General features: G+C 44.5%; 1 protein-coding gene across 3 annotated transcripts in view; it reads left to right on the top strand.

The window, feature by feature from the left end:
- The window catches only part of ULK1 (unc-51 like autophagy activating kinase 1), a 147,003-nt gene that overhangs the window by 37,193 nt on the left and 83,437 nt on the right, over positions 1-26,373 (top strand). For all 3 annotated transcript variants that reach the window (XM_029619486.1, XM_029619485.1, XM_029619484.1), the window contains exons 4-7: positions 5,976-6,008; positions 7,073-7,109; positions 24,663-24,836; positions 26,251-26,324. In XM_029619486.1, coding sequence (XP_029475346.1) covers positions 5,976-6,008; positions 7,073-7,109; positions 24,663-24,836; positions 26,251-26,324 — 318 coding nt within the window. The remainder of the gene's footprint in view (positions 1-5,975; positions 6,009-7,072; positions 7,110-24,662; positions 24,837-26,250; positions 26,325-26,373) is intronic.

Below are 26,373 nucleotides of genomic sequence, written 5' to 3' on the forward strand. Positions count from 1 at the left end.
TTCCAGTACGTTTATCCGGAAAACTCAAACCTTAACTATCTATATCAGTATGTAGCTGATTAAATAAAAATGTGGAGGGAAAAGGCAAACAGAGCCACCTCCACCCCTAAATATAACTAACACAGTGTTATTTATTTATTTATTTATTTATTTATTTAGGTATTTTATATACCATCGTTCCAAAAGAAGATCACAACGGTTTACATTATTAGGGCTCTTATTCAAGGTCAACAATCATATGGTTTATGTTAATATTCATTTTTTTAATTCAACACCATAGAGAATACATGTTCTAGATCATAATTACGTATCATCATGGCTATCACAGTAGTTCCTATCTAATTTAGCTCATATTAATTCATTCTAGTCTACAAAGCAATGAAAATAGATTCTAACCCTAATCCTACTGGTAATCCCTTTATGTCATTTAATATATAATGATTAGTCAACAAGTATTGTCTCTAGAATTGTTAATGCAGTTATCAGCATTATAGATGTTTAGGTTAAGTTGTAAGCCTTTCTAAACAGCCATGTTTTCAATTCATGCTCGAAGTTCTTTATTTTAGTTATCTGATGTAATGCCTCTGGAAGAGAGTTCCACAGCTTGGGGCCTGATATTGCAAACATTAGGTATCTTATTAACATTAGATGTGAAATTAAACACAAACAAAACAGAGTTAATCTATCTTTCCACTGTGCCAGATTCTATCCATCAACCCCCATCCACATTTACTTTTGATAACCAAGCTATTACCATAAAATCTCATGCAAGAAATTTAGGAGTTATCATTGACACCAGGCTCGCAATGACTAATAATATATCTGAAACTGTAAAAAAATCATTCTTTAAAATTTAAATGTTAAAAAAATTAAAACCGTTACTTCTTCCAAATGACTTTCGACTGGTCACTCAAGCACTGATATTATCTTCTCTTGACTACTGTAACTCACTATATCTTGGCCTTCCTCATTCTGCTATTCACCCATTACAATTAGTACAAAACGCGACTGCTAGCATGCTATACAATGTTTCAAGAAGAGAACATATCACACCGATTTTGTATAATCTTCACTGGCTTCCAATACCATTCCGGATATCTTATAAAATTTTGTCAACAATTCATAACCTAATCTACAATACTTGACTCTATTTGGCTGTGCTCTCTGATGAGAATCTATGAACCCCCCAGACAGCTGCGTTCCCTCGATAAATGTATATTAGAAATCCCTTCTATTAGATCTGTCAGTCTATCCTTAACTCGAAAGCGTGCATTTTCTGTGGCTGGTCCAACAATGTGGAATTCTCTCCCAGACTGTCTTCATTTAACCTCCAATCACAGAGAATTTAAAAAACTTTTAAAAACTCATTTATTTACTCAAGCATTCAACTCACAATGATATTCCAATACTAGATCAGACTCTCACTCTTGAAGCATTATGTTTATTTTGTTGTCCGTAATGATTGTTACGTTATAATTTTATGTATGTATTTTTAACTATGTAAACCGCCTAGACAGATAGACCTCTACCCATTGTGCGGTATATAAAAAATTTTAAATAAATAAATAACTGTGTGATCTGAATGGAGGGTACCATTAGGAGACTGTTTTGTGATCTTAGGACTCTCTGTGATGAATAGAGTTGTAGTGTCACTCTTAATGGGCATGGATCAATATTACTGATGATGCTGAATATAAATGACAACACTTTATAATGAATTCTAGATTGAACAGGAAGCCAGTGCAGAGATATTAGCGAGGGGGTGGTGATTTCGAATTTCCTTGTCCCTAGAAGAAGTCTTGCTGATGCATTTTGAAGTAACTGTAGTGGTTTTAGTAGACTTACGGGGAGGCCTAGCAAAAGGGAGTTGCAGTAGTCTACGTTTGAGAATATAAGCATTTGTAAGACAGTGCGGAAGTCTTGTATTGTTAACAAAGGTTTTAGTCAATGTAGAATTCTCAACTTAGAGTAGCCTGTTTTGATTAATTTGCTTATATGCTTTTTCATAGTGAAGTTTTCATCAATTTGAATTCCCAGGTCTGGAACTTCACCTGATGGACTATTATTGGCAATTCCAAGATTTAGGGTTGGCAGTTTGAGTAATGGGTTGTCTCTCCTTAGCCATAAAATTTCTGTTTTATTTGTGTTAAGAGTTAGTTTCAGTTGGGAAAGCTTTTGTTGTATGGCATTCATGTATGTTGCCAGAGTAGCCTCAGTTTTTTCAAATGTATTGTCAAAAGGGATGTAAAATTGTATATCATCTGGATATAGGAAGAAGCTGATTTCTAAGTTTATTAGTAGAGTGCATATAGGCAGGAGATAGATGCTGAATGTTGGGGGGGATGCCTGTATTGATCGGAAAGGTGTCTGAGATTTGATTACCTAATTTGACTTGGAAAGTCCTATCTTTTAAGAAGGAAGAGAACCATTTAATGACATTTCCGCCTATTCCTATTTCATTCAGTTAGTGGCATAGCAGGGTTTGGTCAACAGTGTCGAATGCTGGTTTTAAGTCTATTAGTACCAGAATAAATGATTTATTGTTGTCAAAGCTTGTAGCACAGGATTAGTTATAAAGAGATGAGTAGGGTTTCTGTTGAGTGATTTTTTTTTTAAATCCAAACTGGTTTAGGTATAGTATTTTGTTGTCTTCCAGGTGGTCTTCTAATTGTGATAAAGCTGCTTTTTCTAGAACTTTCGCGATGAAAGGTAGGTTTGAAATTGGTCAGTAATTGTCCCAGTCATCGATTCTGCTGGGTTTGCTTTTTAGAATTGGATTAATCACAGCTTGTTTTACCTTGTTAGGGACCAAACCTTTCGCTAGTGAATGGTTTACTATGGTTGTGACTATTGGGGTTATTACGCTGTTTACTTTTTTCAGGGTACTTGCTGGGATAGGGTCCAGTGAGTGGGTCGCTGGTTTCATTTTAGTGATTGGTTTATTTCAAGTTTCGATACTGTGTCCAAAGAGTTCCATTTCGTTTGGACAGGTTGTTTTTCTGGTTCTTTTGATGTTTCTTGGGTGGAGAATTGTGATTTGAGTGCATTGAGTTTGTTAACCAATGCATTAGCATATTCATTGCATGATGTCTTTGTGAAATCAAAGTCGTTTGAGCTGGAGGAGGAAGGATCCTTGATTAGATTGTTGACTGTTTCAAAGAGTAGTTTTGAATTGAACAATGGACCATGAATCTGATTTGCATAGTATTCTTTTTTTAGCTTGATTGATTTGTACACGATATTTAGATAAAAGCGATCTGTATTTGTTTAGATCTTCTGTTGAGTGTTTTTTTTTCTCCATTGCTTTTCAGATTTGCTCAGGGTTTGTTTGGTATGTCTTAGGTCTTCGCTATACCAAAGTTTTTTTGTTTAGTTGAGTAGCTAGCATTTTGGAATTTTTTTTCCTGGATTGGGCATAGAGTATTGGCAATGTCATTGATGATTTTGTCCCAGGAGTCAAAAGATGTGGAAGCATTATCATGTTCAAACTCAGATATTTTGTTTTTAATGGTTTCTTTGAGTGTTTCAGGTTCTATCTTTTTTTCGGTACTTAAAAGATTTATTATTGTGTGCTTTTGTTTGTTGAATGGTGAGGAGAGATATTTCTGCCTTTATTAGCTGGTGATCAGACCATGGTAATATTTTGTGGGAAAGATTAATTTTGCAGTTATTGCGACTGGCAAATAATTAGGTCGAGGATGTGACCAGCTTAGTGGGTGGGGCTGGTTATGAATTGTGTCCACCCCGTGGCCTCCATTGTATCTAGGAAGATTTCACATGAAATAGATTTTGGCATGTTGTCTACTTGAATTTTACAGTCGCCTACAATTAGGGTTGATTCAGGTGCTGGGAACACTTTGGTGAAGATTTCGATTAAAGGTAAACAGTCTTTGAAGAGTTCTAGGTGGGCTATAGATCAGACCAATATTTAATATTGGAGATTTAAGTATTGCAGTTTTGTTCAGTGGGTTCATCTCCACTTTGTATGGTTTAAGTTTAAGATCTTTTTTGCAGATTATTAAGAGGCCTCCACCTTTTCATTTGGGTCTAGGGAAATGAAATAGCTCATAGTTAGTATGATAATTTGGTTTAAGAGGACATTATCACAGTCTTTCAGCCATGTTTCAGTGATGCAGAAAATAGTGGGGTTTAATTCCTCTAGCAGGTCATTTATAAAGGGAATTTTTTTTTTATAGTGATTGAGCATTTAGTAATAGTAGTATGAACATTAGGTTGGAGAAGATTTAAGGAGTATTTGAACTTAACTAAGGGTAGATCAAGTTTCTTTCTTCGCTTCCCTTGTTGTTCTAAATTCTCTGTTGATTGCAGTGGTTTCCTCGTCCTGAGACTGTTTTAGTGGGATGGATTACCTTCATTTGTGTAATGTTAGGTTATTGCTGTAAATAGAAATTGCGGTTAAATATCCTCAGGCGTCACTTCAGGCACGCACGAAGGGGGCGAACAAAGGGGCAAGCTCTTTTGTTGTGCTCCTTTGTGTGTGCGTGCCAAGGGCATGTGCCTGCCGGCGCAAGTGCCTCCGGTGATGCAGCCAGCTCCTTCTGCCCTCGGAGGTGGTGGTGGGCGGGCAAGGGGCGGACTGCGAGGTGGAGCATGCCGGTTGGCACCGACGTTCACACATTCACACCTGCGGGGGGAGGGGGGCGATCCTCACGCTGTTCCTCACCGGCTGCTCTTCCTGCCCCCACTGGGGCTCCGGCGATGTTGGGACCGGAGCGCATGAACCTCTGGTGTTGCAGCCAGCTCCTTCTGCCCTCAGAGGTGGTGGTGGGCGGGCAGAGGGGAAAGGCTGTGAGGTGGCGCGCCAGCGTTTAAACGCTCACACCTGCAGGGGGAGGGGGCGACCCCTCACGCTGATCCTCACCGGCTGCTCTTCCTGCCTCCCCTTCCCAACCCTCCAAATTAATTGAAAACAAGAAGCAGGCCACAGCAGCACAAGGACACCTCCGCAAGATTTTTCAGTTGAAAGTAGGCCCTCCATAAGCAGTTGTTAGCCAGGTAGCCTGGGAAAGCCAGTGCATATCTCTGGGACTGAAAGAGATCAACTGTTTGGGATCTGCCGGGTACTTGTGAACCGTAGTGGCCACTGTTTGACTCAGGATACCAAGCTCAATAGATCTTGAGCTGACCCAGCATGGCATAGTTTATATTCTTCTGTTCCCAAACCCTCCTCCTCCTGACAAACTGACACCCCCCTTCCTCCACCCTCTCAACCTCACAAGACCAGTATCCAGTGTTGCTCCGACTGTGACGCTGGTACCGTGCTCTAGCAACATTACTGTCAGAGCAATGCTGGAGGCGGCTGAAGTGGAATGACTCTACCGCTCTGGCTGGCCTTGGGGTACCTGGGGGGGGATGGCAGTGGTGCTGACAGGAAGGTGGAGTGTGGGGAAGTTGAGACCTGAATTGAACTATCTTGAAATGGGGAGGTTCCTCCAGCCGTTATGGCTGGCTAGTTCTTTTTAATTAATTTGGGGGCTAATGAGGAGATCCGTCACTAGCCCCACATTGTGTTAATTATTTTTGGGGTTGAAGGAGGTGGGGGATCACCCTGCTTGCTTTTTCTTTCCCCATTTTTACACAACAGGTTACAGGCTGCAAATAGCTAGTTCAGGTTCGTTATCTAGTAATCTGCTACTCTTCGGCAGTGTCTTTTAATTGTCTTCTGGTTTCCATTACAGATTCTGGGGAAAACGCTGTCTCCTGATATCATGAAATGTCTAATGGAGCCCTTACTTTTCCCCCATGAAAAGAGCAGTGATAATAAGAGGGTTTTGCTTTAATCCATCTGTATTTTCGTAATTACTTAGCTTTTATAAAACAGTAGAAATGCAAACAGTGTTGTCTACAATCCATTCCAACGTACAGAAGATAAGTCACAAAAGGAAAGGTTTTGGCAAATGGATACAAGAAATCGTGTGTCCCTGTGTTAATTGGTCCTCTCTTTCTCCCCTCAGGAACTAGCAAATTCAGTCTACTTGGTGATGGAGGTGAGTGATTTTATTGTGTTAATAAAACAGCTTTTCCCTTGAGCAGGGCTTCCATTGCTTTTCCTTTAGTAATTTAGGTGTCTGGGTGGATTCCAAATTATCTTTTTCAAGAAGCAAGTTACTGTGCTGCTGAGCTGAACGTTTCAGCATTCACAGTTGGTGCGCCACTAAAACTCTCTGCCTTAATTTCGCCCACCTTGGACCATCGTAAGATCGTTTATGTAGGTTTGCCTCAAATGTCTTTAAGGCAATTACAATTCATCCAGAACGCAGCTGTAGGGATCTTGGGTGGCCTTGGCAATAGGGCTCATGTTTTCCCACTGTTAAACAGTCTCCATTGGCTCCCTAAAGAAATCATGGGGTAGATTTAAATTTTTGTATGAAGATTTTATTTTCAGACCAGAGGCGGTGGTATCTTTGGTGGTTTAATGTGGGTATGTCACTCTGTATTTTATGAATAATTGATGAAATTGTATTTATTTGCGGGGATGTGGAGGTTGGGATGCTTCTTAGGTGGGGTATGTGTTATATATATATATATATATATATATATATATGTATATATATTGTAATATGTATCTGCATATATTGCACTGAGTAGTTTTTCCAGATTTGCTATTAATTAGTGCAAATAAATAAATAGTTCTTTCTTCTAATATGGTTGACCAATCATGGCGGCTGGGCCTGTCAAATGTCCCGTGCTGAATTCACTTCAGCACTTCCCGTTAGAAATTTGTGAACATCGATCAGAGGGAATGTTCAAGGATTGGCTCTGGAGCCGAAACCGTTCCACATTTAATTGACGCAGTATCTTCCTGCAGAAGTGCTGGTGCAAAACTGAAGCAACCTCTTCCTGGGAGTGTTGATTTGCCAGGTCTCTGCCCTCAGATTGTGGTAGAAGACTTGTTTCCGACAGTAGCACGCTAGCCGGCATCCCTCGGCTGTGCCTCTTCCTCAGCCCTGATTTTGGATTATTAATGTTGCAGGACGTTCTTCTGCTGTAATTTTATGCCAGTGACCTTGGGGACTTGAGCACAGAAAGGTTTTCTTCTTGTGTTTTTCAGTACTGCAATGGTGGTGACCTGGCGGATTACCTGCATAGTAAGTACACAAGCAACTGCCTCTGTAATTCGTTTAAAAAACAAACAAACGCTGTGATTGGGATCCAGTGGCTAGGAACAATGAGAAGGTGCAGGGAAGAAGTTGGTGCTGCTGCTGCTGGAGGGAAGCCTAGTTAAATGGGGGGGAGGGGAAGATCCGGATGGTGGTGTTCCTGGGTAAGTTCAGTCTTAGTTAAATATTTCAAAGAAGATCTATAAAAGAAAGCATTTAAAGTGGTAATAAAATTTGCATAGCAGCTATAAAACAGCTCATTAAGATGCAGATTAACAGCTAATGGAGCATGCTCCCTTCCTCTGAGTGATGGCTGACTCCTGTAGGAGTGCCCGTCTCACGCTGTGCAAGGAGCAGCCTCAGAGAGCCCCTTCCAGTCCCATTCCATGCTGTCAGGCAAGCAGTTGATGTTCCACTAAAACTCTCTGCCTTAATTTCGCCCTCCTTGGACTATCGTAAGATCGTTTATGTAGGTTTGCCTCAAACATCTTTAAGGCAATTACAATTCATCCAGAACACAGCTGTAGGGATCTTGCAATAAGGGGATCAGCGCATCCAAAACATGCACCCAAACAAAGGCATAGCTAATAGCACTTGTCACATGTAAAAGCCTTGTAGATGAGGCTGTTAGCTATTGTCCTGCAATGCAAAAAATCCCCCTGTACCCGAGGCGCAATAATTAACCTGTAAAATTTTATGCCTGCCCTGGAGCAGGGGTAATGTTTTTTTTTTGCACATCAAGGGCTCAACTTAAAAACAAACAAAAAAAAAAAAAGCTTTTCTGTGGTTCCTCCTACTTTGTATCATGTCGATACTAAGTAGGAAGAACCACAGAAAGCAGCGCCATGCAAACAAAAAAAGTCTTGACGTAAAACGAATTTCAGGACACAGAGTATACATCCACAATATACATACTCCAGGTCTTGTATATTGTGCTGGTAAAATAGCTGCAGCTGGAAAGAATGAGCGATTGTAAATTGAGCGTGTCCCTTTTAGCTTAGCAGCTCATTTGCTTATTGCATCGGTGCCCAGGAGAAGTGATAGTGTGCATGTTAAAAAAAAAAACGTGCGCCTGTATTGCATCGGGCTGATAGTAAGGCAGGGGTAGCAAGAGCCAGGAAGGGCCGCATCCCTATAATTCTCAGTCCTTTGCTTTGCACTGTTTTCCCTACAGCTGCAAAACCTCTGCAGGCATTCTAAAGTGCTTTGGGGATCGCTGGTGGGAAAGGCTGCTTTTAAAAGTAAATCCCTATCTGTAATCCTCTCTTCCAGTTACCTTGGTGGAGCTTTGGTGTTCCTGGCAGCATTATAAAGTGGTGGAGCATAACTTTCTTTTCTGACTGCTACTTTTGTGTTTTTGAACAAAGTGCTAGACTAAAGCTGCTGGGTTTAAAAATAAATAATTATATTTTCTTTTAACCCCGCTTCCTGTGTGGGCCAGTTAGTAAGATTTTATCTGAAGCACTAATCCCTTACTATTGCCAAAGGTGCTAATGCAAGAACAAATTCCTCCAGGCACTATCTGAGGCCTTCCAGTTCGGTTTGGGTAGCAGCTAGAAACTGAATGTTTAAACCCAACGTTGCCTTTCTACATTTGCCCCATAGCTTGCATTGCTTCACCCATCTCTTCCCCTGCCTCCAAAATAATTACCCCATGGGTGCTAGTACAGATTGGAGGGCCTGCATGAGGAGTTGGTGGATGCCTACAATGCCCTGCCAGAAGAAGTGGTGAAGACAAAAACAGTAAACGAATTCAAAAAGGCATGGGATAAACACTGTGGATCCCTGAAGGCTAGAGTTGGAAATTAAGAAAAGGTTGCATGGGAAGGGTAACCAGCAGGGAATGGCAGCTATTACCCCTAACAGAAGGCATGGGAATTACTCCTCTTAACCAACTAGCTTACATGATTTTGATAAAACTACAGCATCGTTTTCCGCTTTCATGGCAGGATGGGGGAGGGAATTAGATTCAGATGACAACCAACGCTGGGCCCTGACTTTTACGGTCAGGACATTAGGGAAAAAGCTCAGGATTGCTTCTATGGCCAAGTCCAAAAGCAAAGCACGATCAAACAGCATTCTCTGAATTATCAAGAAGGCTGTCACCCTGTAAAAATGTTGCTAGTGGTAATTGTTTATGGGTTTGACAGTTGCTTGGTTTTGATTAATATTACTACCCTTAACCTAAGGCTTGGGGGTATCCTGCATGGAGCGGCAGTTACTACCCTTAACAGATACATGGGGGTAACCGGCATGGAGCGGCAGTTACTACCCTTAACCTAAGGCTTGGGGGTATCCTGCATGGAGCGGCAGTTACTACCCTTAACATATACATGGGGGTATCCTGCATGGAGCAAGCTACTACCCTTAACATAAGGTTTGGGGGTAACCTGCATGGGGCGGCAGTTACTACCCTTAAGCCCGGATTTTAAAAGGGCCACGCGTGCAAATACCGGCAGTTATGTGCGTGGCTGGGCCCTGTGCGTGCTGTGCGCTTTTTCTAAAGGGCCCAGCCACGTTCGTAGCTGTCTATACGTGGACAAGTGCTAGGCCCTGAAAAAGGGGCATATGTGTGCGCGGATTATAAAATCTGGCGCACATGTGCTCACGGCCAACGGATTTTATAACATGGACGTGCCAGCGCACGCATGTTATAAAATTGGCACGACCATGTGCGTGCGCGGTCTCCTTTTAAAATCTACCCCTTAACATAAGGCTTGGGGGTAACCTGCACGGAGTGGCAGTTACTACCTTTAAAATAGGGCTTGGGGGTAACCTGCATGGAGCGGCAGTTTTCCATCGATAAGCAGGCTTATTTAGCCATGCTGTCCTGGGTGAGAGCATCCAGCATCACGGGGTGGAGCGCTCTCTCCAAGCTCGCAGAGCTTTCCGCTTGTGTGGCTACGTGTCTCTTCCCGTGTGTCTTGTGCGAGTCTCCTCAGTTCTTTTTCTTCTCCGCTTCACATTGGGCACGCAGACAAGTCTCTCCTGGTTCTCCTCAGGAAACCCCCCCCCCCCAAAAAAACAGCACTTTTAAGTGCTGCAAAGCTGAAAACGCCGGGGTTTAAACACTGCCAGCGTGGGAAGGTAATGTCAATAATCGATGGACACAATTATTGTTATTTGTGTCTTGGTCCTGAACACGACCAGATGGCCTGCAGAGATTGTGGGATAATGTCTCCCAGAGTGCAGTGGCAGATCTTGAGTCTTCAGGAAGCATCGGGTCCCTATGCCCCTTCACCATCCGAGTCGGCTCATTCATCACCAGGACCTGTCCTCTGCACAACGCCCCTTTGTCAGACTTTTACAAATGTTCGCCATGTTCTAGTATTATTAGGACACATGACAGTGGCAATTCATGTAATCCCTCGCACTCGTCTACACAAGTGACGATCACAATGGGACTTGAAGTCACAGTGGAATCAGTGCAAACAACCCATGTCAAAGAGGATTCAAATCACAGCCTCTGTGAAAAAGGATATATCCTGGTGGCTAAGGCCCTCAATACTCACAATCTGAGCATCTTTCAGATACCCCAGTCACCAGTTAATTCTAACAAACGATGCCTCCAAGAAGGGCGGGGGAGCCCATCATCTTCATCAAAAACACAAGGAGTTTGGGTCTGGAAAGAAGTTCAATCCCCAATACATTTTTTTGGAGTTAAGGGCAATAACAAACACAGTAGTCACCTTTGCCCCAACTCTTCTGGAGAAGTCTATAATGATCCATATGGACAATAAAGTATCCATGTTCCATAAAAACAAGGAAGGAGGGTCCGGGTTCAGGACATTGTGTAAGGAAACGGTCTGGATATGGGAATGGGCAGAAAAGAGCGACACGTTCCTTCAAGCGTCCTATCTTCCAGGACTAGCAAACACGGAAGCGGACAGACTCAGCAGAATTTTTCACCCGCATGAGTGGTCCCTAGACCAGACAGTGGCGGAGGACTTTTTCAGCCGCTGGGGAACACCATACATAGATCTATTTGCATCGGAACACACACAAAACTGATCAATTTATGCTTGATTCTACTCAGCGACCACAGAATATCACAGGACGCATTTCTGATCCCTTGGTCAAAAGGACTCGTGTATGCGTATCCTCTGAGTCTGCTAATTTCTCGAACAATACAGAGGTGTATCTCAGACAAAGCAAACATGTTTCTCATTGCTCCAGCGTGGCCACAACAACCGTGGTACGCTTATCTGGTACAGCTGTCCACACAGACCCCGACAAGGCTGGGAGACTGTTCTCGTATACTAACCCAGGAGAACGGAAGCCTCGTTCATCCGATGCATTCGTCCCTGCAACTATCAGCATAGAGGCTGAGCAGGAAGTTCCAAAACATCTCCAACTTCCACCTCATATCATAAATATCCTGATAGCATCCAGAAAGCCTTCTGCAAGAAGGAACTATGCTTTTAAATGGAAAAGGTACTCTAACTGGTGCAGCCAGTGGGCTCTAGACCCCTTTACTAGCTCTACGGCTGACTTACTATAGTACTTACATTCACTTTCTACATTAGGCCTTTCAGTCATTTCTATATGGGTACACCTTGGTGCAATAGCAGCATATCACACTTCAAAACAGAGTAACTCCATTTCATCACATCCTCTCATACACGTTTTATAAGGGATGTATTATGCATGCACTCGCCAGTAAGGAAACCTCCTGTACCGTGGGATATAAATATTGTCTTGGGAAGGCTATTGGATGCTCCATCTGAACCTATGGAATCCATTTCCTTAAAATACCTCACTTGAAAAGTGCTTTTCCTAGTCTCCATCACCTCCGCTGGGAGAGTGCATGAACTTTAAGCATTAGTGAACTATTCTCCCTACTTGCGGTTTCACCATGACAAAGTCTTACTGCGTACCCATTTTCATCCCCAAACCTCATGCGAATAAAAGGGAAAAACTCCTTCACACATTGGACTGCAAAAGAGCTCTTGCCTATTACCTAAGACTCAAGCAGTCAGACAAACTTCCCAGCTTTTCATCTCATTTAATCCAAATAACCCAGGGAAAGCATTATCTAAAAGACGTCTATACAACCATAGTACACAAATCCATCTACTCCTACAACTCTAACTGGCTTGATGAACCCTTTTGTCCCATACGCTCTGAACGACCCATTCGATCTGTCAACAAAGGCAGCCTCTCAATACCCCCCCTTAAAAAAAAGCCCACCTTTCCACCACAAGGGATCGCGCACTCTCCATTGCAGGCCCTAAACAATGGAACGCCCTCCCGACCACACTCAGACTTGAGCCATGCTACTCCAAGCCTACCCAGATTAATCTTCCCCCCTTTCACCCCCCTCCACTCCATGAACAGCCCCTGCCTAAATTGAACCCATTTGTATATAGACTTTTGTAATTAGCCTGTTAAGACTTTATATATATTAGCCTGTTAAGACTTTATATATATAGACCTTGTAAATAGCCTGTTACAGTTTATATTAATGCTTGTAATTCTCAATGCCTTCTGCTCCATGTATTTAATCCCTCCCGTTTCCCCTCCCTGTTGATTGTACGTTCAGCCTATTAGTTACAATGTGAACCGGTATGATGTTTGCATACTAATGCCGGTATATAAAAGTTTCAAACAAACAAACAAATAAATAAATAAATGTTTTCATTTTCGCTACACCGTGCACGCTACCATGCTAACGGATGCATTTACAGTGCAACCTTGTTAGTGCTCCTACGTAATGTTCCAATCCAGGACATTTGTAAAGCAGCAACCTGCTCATCCATTCATACCTTCACTTCTCGCGATTGTCTAGATCAACAATCAGTGGCAGACAGTGCCTTTGGGATCAGCAGTTTTACATCACTTCCAAAGATTTTAACAGCTGTCCACCAGAAGCTCGGATTGCTAATACAGTATTTAGACAGAGACTAATCGAGGCAAGCCTCAGCTTGAGACTCCCAGGACAGCATGGCTAAATAAGCCTGCTTATCCACGGAAAAAAAAAAAGCAAATTTGCTTACCGTAAACGGTGTTTTCCATAGCAGGATGATTTAGCCATGCTAGCCCTCCCACCTCCCTGAATAGCCAGTTCTAGTCTTTTTTTCTACACCATGTTAATCAGCTTTATCAAGAACTGAGGAGGCTCGCACAAGCGGAAAGATCTGCGAAATTGGAGAGACTGCTCCGCCCCGTGATGCCAGATGACATCACCCAGGACAGTATGGCTAAATCATCCTGTTATCTGCGGAAAACACCGTTTATGATAAGTGCTAATCTTGCTTTTATTACCCTTACATAAAGCTTGGGGGTAACCTGCACGGAGCAGCAGTTGATACCCTTAACATAAGGGCAGACTGGATTGACCATTTGGTTCTTACCTGCTGTCATTACTATGTTACTATGAAAAAGGAATATCTCCTTCTAAAACAAATCCTTTTTTTATTATTTTTGTGAAATGCATCAGAAAAAGATTTTCTGGAAAATTAGATAACAAGAATATTCCCACGGACAAAAGAATAATGTAGGGTAGCAGTAACAGCTTCTTGTCTGATGTGCGCCATTGTGGGGGGAGGGGAAGGGTTTACCAGCACCTGGAGACATTTCTCCGTACAACGAGGTTAGTCACGGTATACAGGCAGGTGGGCATCACATTCAGATGATTATTAACACTTGTTTCAGCTATGTGAACGTGTGCAGTTCACGTCCAAATATATATCTGTGTCTGTGAGTGTATAAAAGATATATTATAGTGGTATTCACTTCCAGTATCGGTCAGGACTATGAATATGCATGAGAGAGATTTGCACGTATACTGCCTCAGTTGTTCTCTGAACACCCATGGAATAGATTTCTAGGAAACATGTCATGCGTTTGTTTTGAGAACTTTAAGCCCCGGTCTGGAGCTGGAATGCAGTGATGCAACAGCTCATCTCTGGCCTGGAGGAGCCGACACACATCGCCCTGTCCTGCTTTTCTGTCAGCTGGGTGCCATCGCCCAGGCAGCTTGACGCTGGAGGGTAAGAAGCCTGACACGGCCACATCAGGTGCCGGTGAACCCTTGCACGGCCCAGATAGAATCCAGAAAGATTCTCAGTTGTTCCGGGGAAGCTTTCCCTAAATGACACACGTGGTCTTTCCCTCACTGGGGAGAATAATAAAGTATCAAATGGGCTAAATACATATGTGGGGTTCAGTGAGTACATGATGTTTACACCTCAGTTACACGGACAAGTTTGTTGTGCACGTGTCCCATGGTTCACTGCAGGTGAGCGTCTGCACATATTCAGCTCTGAGAGAAAGGGCCCTGTACAGACTGTAATTAGTGGTACAACCACTAGCAACGCAGACCTCCATTCTGCAACATACCCAGTGGGAAAATGTGCAAGCAGCCAGTCTGTTTATTCCTGGAAATGCAAAAAGCTTTGTGTTATCTTGAGGGATGCTGGCGACTCTGCTGTGCATCACTTCCTTCACACCTTTCTGAATCGTGCAGCGGCGAGCCCCATTTCTGAACTGGCACCGGTGGACTATGGACTAGTGTTTGTGCATGCGGATGGGCAGACGAGTATTGACATGAGACAGATTTAAAGCCCCCACCCCCTTCCCCGTATATATGAATGGAGAATACAAAGCTTGCTCATGAATATCCAAATGAGGTCTTTCTAATCTTTTCTGCACTGAACAGAAACTGAACCGTTGCCTGTTTGATAGCCGTTGCTGTTTTACATACACGGCACGGCAACCCTTTTCCTTTTAAGTTGTAAATCCAGATGCTTGCTGGAAAGCGCACAGGAGTAAGGAACACCCGGGCCCACTGCCGACGTAGGAGGCGGCTTTGGGAGCGCCTTGCGCCCTCGCCGGGGCTCACTGAGTGTCGTCTGCTTCTGCAGGAACCGCGTTTTTATCTTCCGATTTCTCTTCAGATTGACGATAAACTGGAGGTAGCGCTCTCCGTCTTTCGCTAGCCGAGTCCCGAGTACGGGTTCTGAGCTTTGGGGCTTTTTGCCTGAACTTGTACAGTACGGGAGAAGTTAATGCCCCGCCGGCATTTGGGAAATGACGCTGTAACGACCTCTGCCAAAGCAGGAGGATCAACTCTCCTGTGAACAAAATGAAATTACATTTTCAAAAGTCCGTGCCCGAGTGCAAATAAGATACTTTCCCAAAGATGACGCCTAGGCCACCCCCATGACGTCAGGCCCTAAAACACCGGACTCAGCTTATCACCTTTTGCTAAAATTAAAGCAACATCTGACCCACACTTCACACTTGTGGAAGGAGGAGTGCCCAGGGGCGGTGCACAGCACGGTGGGCACCGCTTGTTATTACAGCCCTGGAAGCTGAAGTTAGCGTGGGGAGCTTGCTGTTTGTCATTTTGCCAGGAGCTATTATCTGTTGTCATCCGTACGTGCCTCGGCAGGTTCCTGCCATATCTCAGGCAAAACAGAGATTTAAGATATTTTAGGATATCAGGGTTGTGATCTCTGCTGATGTGCCAGGCCATGCAAACGTGGACCTGGCAGCTAAACGAGGAGGGAGAGGAAACAGGGAGATGATCATTTATAGCCAGAGAGTGAAAACACCAGAACAGCTAAAGACAGCAAGGGCCTGTTTCTTCTACCCGTTCTCCTTTTTGCAGGAGTGAACTGGGATCGCCTGGGTTCAGATCTTGCTGTACCTTTGACCCTGCGAGGCAGAGCAGGTTGTCACCTTCTGCCAGCTGAAACTGGGTGATGGCATTATTCTGTATTATTAATAGTTCTTAATTCCTTTGCAATCTATCTTACAAACTGAGTGCCAAAATCCTAATTGAATGTTCCACCTCAGGGTGGAACATAAAAGATGTACCGGTATGTATTTTTATTTATGGCTCTTATACACTAATCTCACAATGCTGGTACTGTTCTTTTATCTGGTTGGCAGTCTCACAGATTTTTTTTGGTGATGATCAGCACCGCAGCTCCCTAATTACCTAAATGAAGTGATGACAGAAAGTGGCTGAGTAGCAGGAGCTTTCTTTCCAACACGTCAAACATTTTCCCTCTCTCCAAAAGCTAAAAAGGAATTAGTATTAAAAAAAAAAAAAAAAAAAGGCATTTAAAATTAGTTTTGATTCATCAGATGATTGAATTAGTTTTAAAAATAAACATTTTAAAAAGCTAGCAAGGTATCCAATGCTGGAGTCTCAAAGAAAACTTCTAGAGTGGAGTTAGTTGTGCTTTAGCCAGTTTTTCATAATCTAGACCAGGGTCTCACTCCCTGGTTACTCCTCGCCAGGACTGTGCATGCCACAGTGGGTACGGCTGCCTTCCTGGGCAACACTTTCCCTGGTGCAGCCCGGAGAGCTGAATGAAGGCCTTGAGGCCCTTACTGAGTCCTGCAGCCTCAGCCCCCTGTCCCACTTCCATCTTTCTGCCAAATAAAGTAAGTCCCCCAGGTGAGTCCCTGTCTTTGGCAAGCCCAGGAAGTAAAAGCCCTGCATAGAGTTACGTCCTAATGGCACTGCGTGGTCGGTGGGGTTGGATCGAGTGCGTGTCTAATGACTTCCAGGCCAAATTCGGGCTCCAGTCACTGTCTGAGAGGCTTATGAGGGATCAACTTTGAAATCCCATAATTCAAGCCTCTTTTTTCCTTTGCCTGCCTGGCCTGATCCTCGCAGCAACCTCTGCTTCTTTCAAATCATGAAAGGGAAAAACAACGTCTGATGTAAGTAAGAGAATTTCCAAATCTATTGCACAGTAACTCATTCATGCGGGTAATTCTGAGGTATGAAAGCCGCTGCTGGCATTTTTCTTTTCTTCGCCTGTTCCAGAGCATTAAGGATCGCACGTGGCGAGACTATGTTTGCTGCCCTAGCAGGAGATGTGACGCTGATAAAGGGGACAAATTTCCAAACTGAGCACGCTGCAACAGAGTCCGTGCTGACGTTTTACCTGTAGGCCGTGTACCGGTTCTCAAAGCAGGAATCTGCACATGCACGTCCCCCACCCCCACCTAAACCTGCCCCTGGCCCAACTCCCTGACTTTCAGCCGTGGTGAGGGAGGGCAGCCTGCAGACAGCCAATGAATGCAGGTCTAAGGCCTTTTACCCACGTGCCGTGGTTGCTGAACTAGTCAGGCTGGATTCCACCCTCCACTTTTCAGTTTTGGTACCAACACACCTCATGATCTCATCCCCCCGTGTCGTAAACGATTTGATGGAGGAGGACACGGCATGAGGCGGAGTCCTCTGCTCCCCACCTTGATCTTCCTGACGCAATTTACATTGGGGGTGGAAGCAGTGCATACGGCCAGATCGTGAGACCAAAATGCTGACCCCCGCTTGTTTGAAGGTTTTGCTGTGTTCAAAGGCAGGAGAACATAACAACATACTGGGTCAGACCAAGGATCCATCAAGCCCAGCATCCTGTTTCCAACAGTGGCCAATCCAGGCCATAAGAACCTGGCAAGTACTCAAAAACTAAGACTATCCCATGTTACCGTTGCTAGTAATAGCGGTGGTTATTATCTAAGTCAACTTGATTAATAGCCATTAATGGACTTCTCCTCCAAGAACTTATCCAATCCTTTTTTAAACCCAGCTACACTAACTGCACTAACCACATCCTCTGGCAACAAATTCCAGAGTTTAATTGTGCGTTGAGTGAAAAAGAATTTTCTCCGATTAGTTTTAAATGTGCCACATGCTAACTTCATGGAGTGCCCCCTAGTCTTTCTATTATCTGAAAGAGTAAATAACTGATTCACATCTACCCGTTCTAGACCTCTCATGATCTTAAAGACCTCTATCATATCCCCCCTCAGCCATCTCTTCTCCAAGCTGAACAGCCCTATCCTCTTCAGCCTTTCCTCATAGGGGAGCTGTTCCATCCCCTTTATCATTTTGGTTGCCCTTCTCTGTACCTTCTCCATCGCAACTATATCTTTTTTGAGATGCAGCGACCAGAATTGTACACAGTATTCAAGGTGCGGTCTCACCATGGAGCGATACAGAGGCATTATGACATTTTCCATTTTATTCACCATTCCCTTCCTAATAATTCCCAACATTCTGTTTGCTTTTTTGACTGCTGCAGCACACAGAGCTGATTATTTCAATGTATTATCCACTATGATACCTAGATCTCTTTCCTACATGGTAGCTCCTAATATGGAACCTAACATCATGTAATTACAGCAAGGATTATTTTTCCCTATATGCATCACCTTGCACCTGTCCACATTAAATTTCATCTGCCATTTGGATGTCCAATCTTCCAGTTTTGCAAGGTCCCCTTGCAATTTATCACAATCCGCTTGTGATTTAACTACTTTGAATAATTTTGTATCATCTGCAAATCTGATAACCTCACTCGTGGTATTCCTTTCCAGATCATTTATAAATATATTGAAAAGCACCGGTCCAAGTACAGATCCCTGAGGCACTCCACTGTTTACCCTTTTCCACTGAGAAAATTGACCATTTAATCCTACTCTCTGTTTCCTGTCTTTTAACCAGTTTGTAATCCACGAAAGGACACCACCTCCTATCCCATGACTTTTAGTTTCTTTAGAAGGCTTTCACGAGGGACTTTGTCAAACGCCTTCTGAAAATCCAAATACACTACATCTACCAGTTCACCTATATCCTCATGTTTATTTACCCCTTAAAAAAATGAAGCAGATTTGTTAGGCAAGACTTCCTCTGGGTAAATCCGTGTTGACTGTGTTCCATTAAACCATGTCTTTCTATATGCGCTACAATTTTGATCTTGAGAATAGTTTCCACTTTTTTTCCCGGCACTGAAGTCAGGCTCACTGGTCTCTAGTTTCCCTGGAGCCCTTTTTAAATATGGGGTTACATTGGCCACCCTCCAGTCTTCAGGTAGAATGTATGATTTTAATGATAGGTTACAAATTTTAACTAATAGATCTGAAATTTCATTTTTTAGTTCCTTCAGAACCCCGGGTTTGTCAATCTGGCCTACTACATCTTCCAGGTTCACAGTGATTTGGTTCAGTTCATATGAATCCTTACCCTTGAAAACCATCTCTGGAACTGATATCTCCCCAACATCCTCATTAGTAAACACAGAAGCAAAGAATTAATTTAGGGGCAGATTTTAAAATGTACGCCCGATTTTATAACATGCGTGCCCATGTTATAAAATTAGGGGTCAGCGCGCGCAAGGGAGTGCACACTTGTACACCTTGCGCGCACAGAGCCGACCAGCTGGCTTTCCCTGTTCCCTCCGAGGTCCGCTCCGAAATCGGAGCGGGCCTCGGAGGGAGCTTCTCTTTCCCTCCCACCTTCCCCTCCCTTCCCCTACCTGTCCCACCCCCCAGCCCGAAAAAAAAATAAACCTGTATCTTCATCTGACAAGTTATGCCTGCTAGAGGCAGGTGTAACTTGCGCACGCCGGCCGAGCGCCCTTGCAAAGGCCTCTGGACACGCCACCGCCCTGCCCCCAGACTGTCCATTTTTTCAAGCCTCGAGACCTACGCGCGTCCTGGGGCTTTATGTGCGCCGCCGGGCCTTTTGAAAATAGGCCCGGTGCACGTAACCCCCCTACGCACGTAACCCTTTGAAAATCTGCCCCTTAGTCTTTCTGCAATGGCCTTATCTTCCCTAAGAGCCTCTTTAACCCCTCAGCCATCTAACGGTCCAACCGATTCCCTCACAGGTTTCTTGCTTCGGATATATTTTTTAAAGTTTTTATTATGAGTTTTTACCTTTACGGCCAACTTCATTTCAAATTCTTTCTTAGCCTGCCTTATCAATGTCTTACATTTAACTTGACAATGCTTATGCTTTTTCCTATTTTCTTCAGATGGATCCTTCTTCCGATTTTTGAAGGATTTTTTTTTTGGCTAAAATAGCCTCTTTCACCTCTCCTTTTAACCATGCACACATACGATCATCACATCACCATCAACATCACTATTAGCTACCTCTTACAATGTAATTATATGTAATTAGCTGGTTTTCCTTTTTCCTTTTTCCTTCTCATTCCAAGTTCAATTTTCCTTGTTACATGTAACTGCTATTTCCGCACTATTGTTCAAGTTTAAGTTTATTTTGCACTCCTGTTTCATGTGAACCAGCATGATGGGACTATTGTCTTGAATGTTGGTATATAAAAAACTTAAATAAATAAATAAATAAATAAATACGATCTCTCACTGGCGGGTAAAAAATCAAACATGTGACACTCGATGCAAAAGACTGGAAAACCCCCCAGGAAAATCTTGGGAGAAGTGAAGCGAGGAAGGTTTACGGCGAGAGAGCCTCTGGTGCGTGAAACCTGAAAACTGCGATGTCATGGACCCTTGTCCCGGGGAGAGCTCCTGCCTCAGGGAATCCAGGACCGGTACCGGGTGCCTGCAGTCATGGTGCTGACTTTGCTGCTGCAGTCGCCATGCGTAAGATGTATTCCCATTCCCATTTGGGAATACATCTTACGCATGGGGAGGGAAATGTTCCAGGGTAAAAGCAACATCTGAACATTATCCACCCCTAACGTGAGTAAAAGCGTCTGCGGGGTTCCTCAGCACCCCTGCTTTTAGGAAGAAACGTTCCTGGGGGCATGGGTAGATCAGGGAAGGGAAATAACGCCCAAGGATCGCATTTTCAGATCTGCACGCGTCGTTTCCCATGAGAAAAGCTGGTGCAAACTGTACAATTTTTAGAGCGAAAGCCCTCACCGGCTTTTCCTTTGAATACTGGTGCAAAGGCCTCGGGTAAAAAGCCAGGGGCTGCGCAGCTCTGCAGGCAGTGTGGAAATTGCCCCTTAGTGTAGGCTGCGCTGCTTCCAGACCTCTTGGGGGTAAGGTGAAAGGTGGGTTCCTGACCCTTTGTGCTGGTTATGGGGGCAGGGTCTCGTGTTCATGCCTGGCTATTCTGAAATGGGTTAAGGCAACAATCCTTGGTAGTTAGAAACCGAAAAAAAAAATGAGAGAAGTTTCTGGAACAAAGCGGTGCCCGAACACCAACCAGCAACTCGTCGTTTTGGACTGGGGTTTGTTTTAGTCATCTTTTGGCTGCCTGGGATCCTGGAGGCTCCATGGGATCCGACCTCTTTTGGGCTCTGGTGACACGAGCCTTGCTTCAAGATTTGGGCCTGCTCTGTTTTATAATTGTGCCCCCCTTCCAACAGCGGTCCCTACCTGGGGCCACTACAGACTGCACATGCCCCCTCCCTGCCCCCCCCCCCCCACCTGGAGGGGGCTGGTAATGCCTCCTGCATGTCATCCCCAGGCCTGGCCGGTCCAAGGGACGCAGCCTGGGGCTCCTGCGTGGCAGCCCACGATCCAGCCCCTGATATCCAGAGCACTTGGGTCAGAAAGCAGTTAACAGCTCCAGGCCACATCCTGGAGAGCTGCGTGCAAAGTGAGCGCTTTTTGGCCGGTTGGTGTTTAAAGCCGAGGCATCAAGAGCCTTAACCGTGTATTCATGTTCTTTGGTAAATATTTCCTAATTGTAACGTCTCATTTTCCCCTGGTAATAAAGTGGTCTTGTGTGAGAGATTTCAGAGGCCTGGAATTACCCTAGCCCACGCCTTGAATTTCCGTGCCTGACCCTTTGAGGACGTGGAAGGAGCGCACCTGCATGGTCTTGGCTCATCCCCTTGATGCGTTCCATGCGCGCACTCCCAGCGTGCTTAGGCTGCAAGCAGGGCTGGTGGCAGCAGGAGAGGCCTCGAGGTTGAGCATGGCCGGGGATGGCACCCGGCTTCTTGCTCCGCCCTGAGACGGGTTGGGCTTTGCATTCATTGTCGCTGTCTGGTGCAGTAACGAAGCCGGGAGGAGCCGCGTTGCACAGTGTTTCCAGGAAGCTTATCGGCCTCAGAAATAGGACAGCACCTGGGGCTGTGCTTGATGCCTCCCAGGATAATGGTTTGATTGAAATGCTCACTGAAGTCCTCTTTCCCTCCAGTAAAAAACCAGCGTGGGAATTTTTATAGTTTGTTTTTCTGACTTGCTGGGCCCATGATTCCTCACGTTAGCAGGGAGTGAAAACTTCTGTTTCCTGTGTTGTTTTAAAGCTCTCTGCTAACAGTCTTTGTTTCTCTAAGGATTCCTCCCTTCCAGCTATAGCCTAAGACAGCGCACCAGAGGGTTTGATGCTGGTGGCAGCCGCAGTTAAGAAGCTTTTGGGGAGAGAGAGAGAGAGGATTCCATAAAAAATTCAGCTCTCCCTCCGATGTCTGTTTATATAGAGATTGGTAACCTCTCTCAGCCCAGCTAAGAGGCTCATGTCCACATATACCCTGACCCTTGCCTTTTGCAGATGTAGCTTATAAAGCAATCTCTGCAGGCTGAAATTGTCTTGTTTATTGGTTTCTTTCTAGCACTTCCCATCATTTTGATTGTGGAAGCTTAGGCCTTGTCCTACCCCAGAACTGATTATTACTATTGTGGGATGAAATACATCTCCTGGAACCCTGCTATAATGAATTTCCTGATGTAGGGAGCATGGGAAGTCTGAAGAAGGCAATGCTGTGGTCTCCTTGCACCACAGCCTCTTTCAGGCCGATATAGTACGGTGCGCTCGGCGGAACGCACCGTTTACCACGTGATTGGCCGCTCGTTTTCGACGTGCTATTACCCCTTACAGTATAAGGGGTACTAGATGTGTGTCAAAAACGTGCGGCCAACCCCCCCCCCCCCCCCCCCCCCCCCCCCCGAAAACAAATAGTGCTCATCACATGCAAATGCATGTTGATGAGGCTATTAGTTAGTCACCCGGGATACTGAAAGTAAAATGTGCGGCCAAGCTGCACATTTTACTCTCAGAAATTAGGGCAGGCGTTACATTCTGAGCAACCCGGAAAAGTGTACAGAAAAGCAGACTTAATATCCTAGCGATATTAAGTCAGAGGAACCAAAAATTAAAAAAATAAAAATAAAAAATCGGTCCGCCGGTCAGCAGGTTAGAAAAACAGACACTCAATTTTACCGGCATCCATTTTCCTAACCCGTGGCTGTCAGCGGGTTCGGAAACCGACGCCAGTAAAATAAGAGTGTCGTTTGTCGGGACCTGCTGACAGCCACCTCTTTGCTAATAAGGAAGCACTAGGGATGCGCTATTGTCCCTAGTACCTCCTTATTAGCATGACCCCTCATTTAAATAAAGAATGGAGCGCCCAGGAGAGGTGGCTGGGCGCGCGTCGGGAGAGCGGGCGCTCAGCGCAGTGTGCTCGCTCTCCTGCGATTCTTACTGTATTAGCCTGCTTATTTCTAATCCTTTGAAGACAGGATTTCTCCAAGACCCACCCCACCCCACCCTCTGTACATGGCTGCCAGTACTGTACAGAGGGTGTGGTGGGGTAGGGGGCTCAAGCAGCTTAATGCTTAGTTTTTACTCTCAGGGTTTGCTGAAATAAAGCAAAACTGCATAGGTAGTTTAGCTTTAATTATTGCTCCATGAAAAGTTCCTGCACACATTGGTACTTGCTTTGTATGCAGGCACTTGTTTAAGAAAACTTGTGTGGGTAGATTTGTTTTATTCACAAGTAACTCCCCTGACCAAATCCCATCCCGGGATCACCTCTGAAGACACATGGTAAAAGTGCCCAGTTATACGGGTAAAACAGTGTTCCTCTTCATCCAGTCAGACCAGTCCAGGCAAGCAGATTAGGCCCACCAACCAGCAGATGGAGACAGAGAGAACAGGCTTGCCGATGTCACCCCTCATAGGCACCTGTGCTGTCCTTGGCCTGCTGTCTCCTGGAGCTTCCCTGAGATTGACTTCTAGGGTTTTTTCTCATCATCTGGGACCATTACAGATTGCCTCCCTGAGTCTTCGGGAATCTCCCGAACAGTTTTCAGGGTGCTCTTTAATTCAGTTTGGGGGGAAGCTGAAAGAATCTCACTTGTGCATAAATCACCCACTGCCGTGGCAGTCACAATTGAGCGGAGGACCGCCGTCGGTCTGAATGTTGGTTGCACACGGGTCACGAGACTGGAGCGCACAGCGCCGTGCACATGTCAGGGTTTGTTTTTCAGGGTTTTTTTTGCTGCTGCCACCTGCGCTCTCTGTTATGGGCCAATGATAGTTTTATGTTTGTTTGTTTTTTACACCATTTTGAGCAAGCGAGCTGTATAAATAAACAACGGGTTTCTCAAGCGGCAGTTAAAGTTGATTTGTATATGGAAACTGTAGCTTCATTATATATATTTATCTTTTGTACATTGGAGTATATACACTTTGTGCAATGCAGCTCAAATTGTTTGTTTGAAATCTCTTTGATTCTTCTTTTCAGATTTTTTTTGGGTTGGGACCGTTCTGAAATTTGTATCTTGATCTTTTTTGTCTCTCCTTTTTTAATTCTTTTTGGTGCATCATCAAGCTAGAATTTCTATCATTGAGAGGATTGACCGAGTGTCCAATGCCCACCCAGAAGCCACTTAGTGATTCTATGTATAGTGCAGTGGCTTCTTGGGCAGCACAACTGGTCAGTGGCACAGGGCACTATTCGTGTATCTCCGTGCAAAGCCACGGACTGGAATGCACTGGGATGGGCATAGGAAAGCCAGAATGAGGTGCATGTCTGACTGTGCCCCTTCTCTGCCTACCTTCTCCAGCCATGCGGACCCTGAGCGAGGACACCATCAGGCTCTTCCTTCAGCAGATAGCCGGCGCCATGAAGATGCTTCACAGCAAGGGCATCATCCACCGAGATCTGAAGCCACAGAACATCCTGCTGTCCTGTACCGGTGGCAGGAAGTCAAACCCCAGCAACATCCGCATCAAGATAGGTGGGTCACTGACATATTCCTTACTTCTAGACCAGAAAAATACAGACAGTGGCTTCTGTGATTACTTCTTTCTTGATTTACATGGTCTTATATTCCACGACATCCAGTACAATAATTATAAAGGAATTTTAGAATGGCGAAGGGGCAGTGTTGCACTCATTTTGTACCATTGAAAGTTAAGTGGCGAGGAGGAGTAGCTTAGTGGTTAGATCAGCAAACTGAGAACCAGGGAAGCCAGGGTTCAAATCCCACTACCATTCCTTGTGACTTTGGGCAAGTCACGTCATCCTCCATTTCTCAGGTCCAGATTTAGATTTTGAGCCCTCTGGGGACAGGGAAAATACTTACCTTCAACTACCAATAAATAAGTAAGTGCACTTAACTTGAATAGCAAGGCTTGATTTTTCGTTCGTTCCTTTTTTTTTTTTTTTGTTCTCCTGCCTGGGAGATGCAGATAAGAAAAGTTCCACTAACTGGCAAATGAGAGGTACTTTATGGTCCTGGGCTGTGTGAGGAAATAGGTTGCTGTGTCTATTTGCTGTAGCTCCTGCTAGGCAGATGAGTTATGTTGCAGGTGCAGTAGCTGACAGGAAGCCACCAGTTTCCAGGAATCGTTTATTACAACTTTGCCGCACTAACACGGCCTTAGTTTGTCACATTACTGGTCTCCAGTCCTGGACCTGTTCAAAGTCCAGTAGTGACCTTTGTTTTTAAGAATTTGGACATGGTTTCCAAGAACTGCCTCGATATTACTGGAAAGTAGAAGCAGGTGGAAAGAATCTCGAGAAAGAAATATTGATGTTCAAGCAAGATTCCTCTTTTTTTTTTTTTATCTGCTCCAAACAAGCATAATAATGTGGAGATGGAAAGGGCCGTCTGCCCCACTACCCAGGAATATGCACAGAGCTAAGTGGCATGAATTGAATTTCTGGTTTGAAAACGTATTCATAGCAGGTAAAAGCTACTACCCAGGTTATTAAATGGGCCCCAGTCATACCCAACACCAGTGATTTATCCTCAGCTGCAAAAGCTTTAGATCAAGTCTTGAACCCACCAACAATGTGGTCTTGTATTTACTATGTTGTGGATAAAAAAAATAGGCTCTTGGCCTGAGATACTGTAGTGACGAGTGAGGCTCCATACACCTTGCCCTACACATGGCTGCGAACGTGGATATTAAAGGAATGCTATTGCTATAGCTGTGTATGTTGATTAGCGCTATAGAAATGTTAAGTGGTAGTAGCAGCACCACATGGGACCTGAATGTAGAATGACGGTCTTCGTTCTCTCTCCACGCTCACGGGCCTCAACACTTCAGGCTCGGTGTCAGCCGAGATGGTGTAGGGAAATGTTTCTTGCTGTACCGATCCTTGTTCTCCTGACTGACGCTGCGCCTCTTTGTTTACAATTCCAGCTGACTTTGGGTTTGCCAGATACCTCCAGAGCAATATGATGGCGGCTACCCTCTGCGGGTCCCCCATGTACATGGTGAGTACAAGAGGAATGTGTCTTATGTTAACTATGTCTGGTCTTTCAG

This window comes from Rhinatrema bivittatum, chromosome 11, assembly GCF_901001135.1.
Source record: "Rhinatrema bivittatum chromosome 11, aRhiBiv1.1, whole genome shotgun sequence".
Classification (NCBI taxonomy): Eukaryota; Metazoa; Chordata; class Amphibia; order Gymnophiona; family Rhinatrematidae; genus Rhinatrema; species Rhinatrema bivittatum.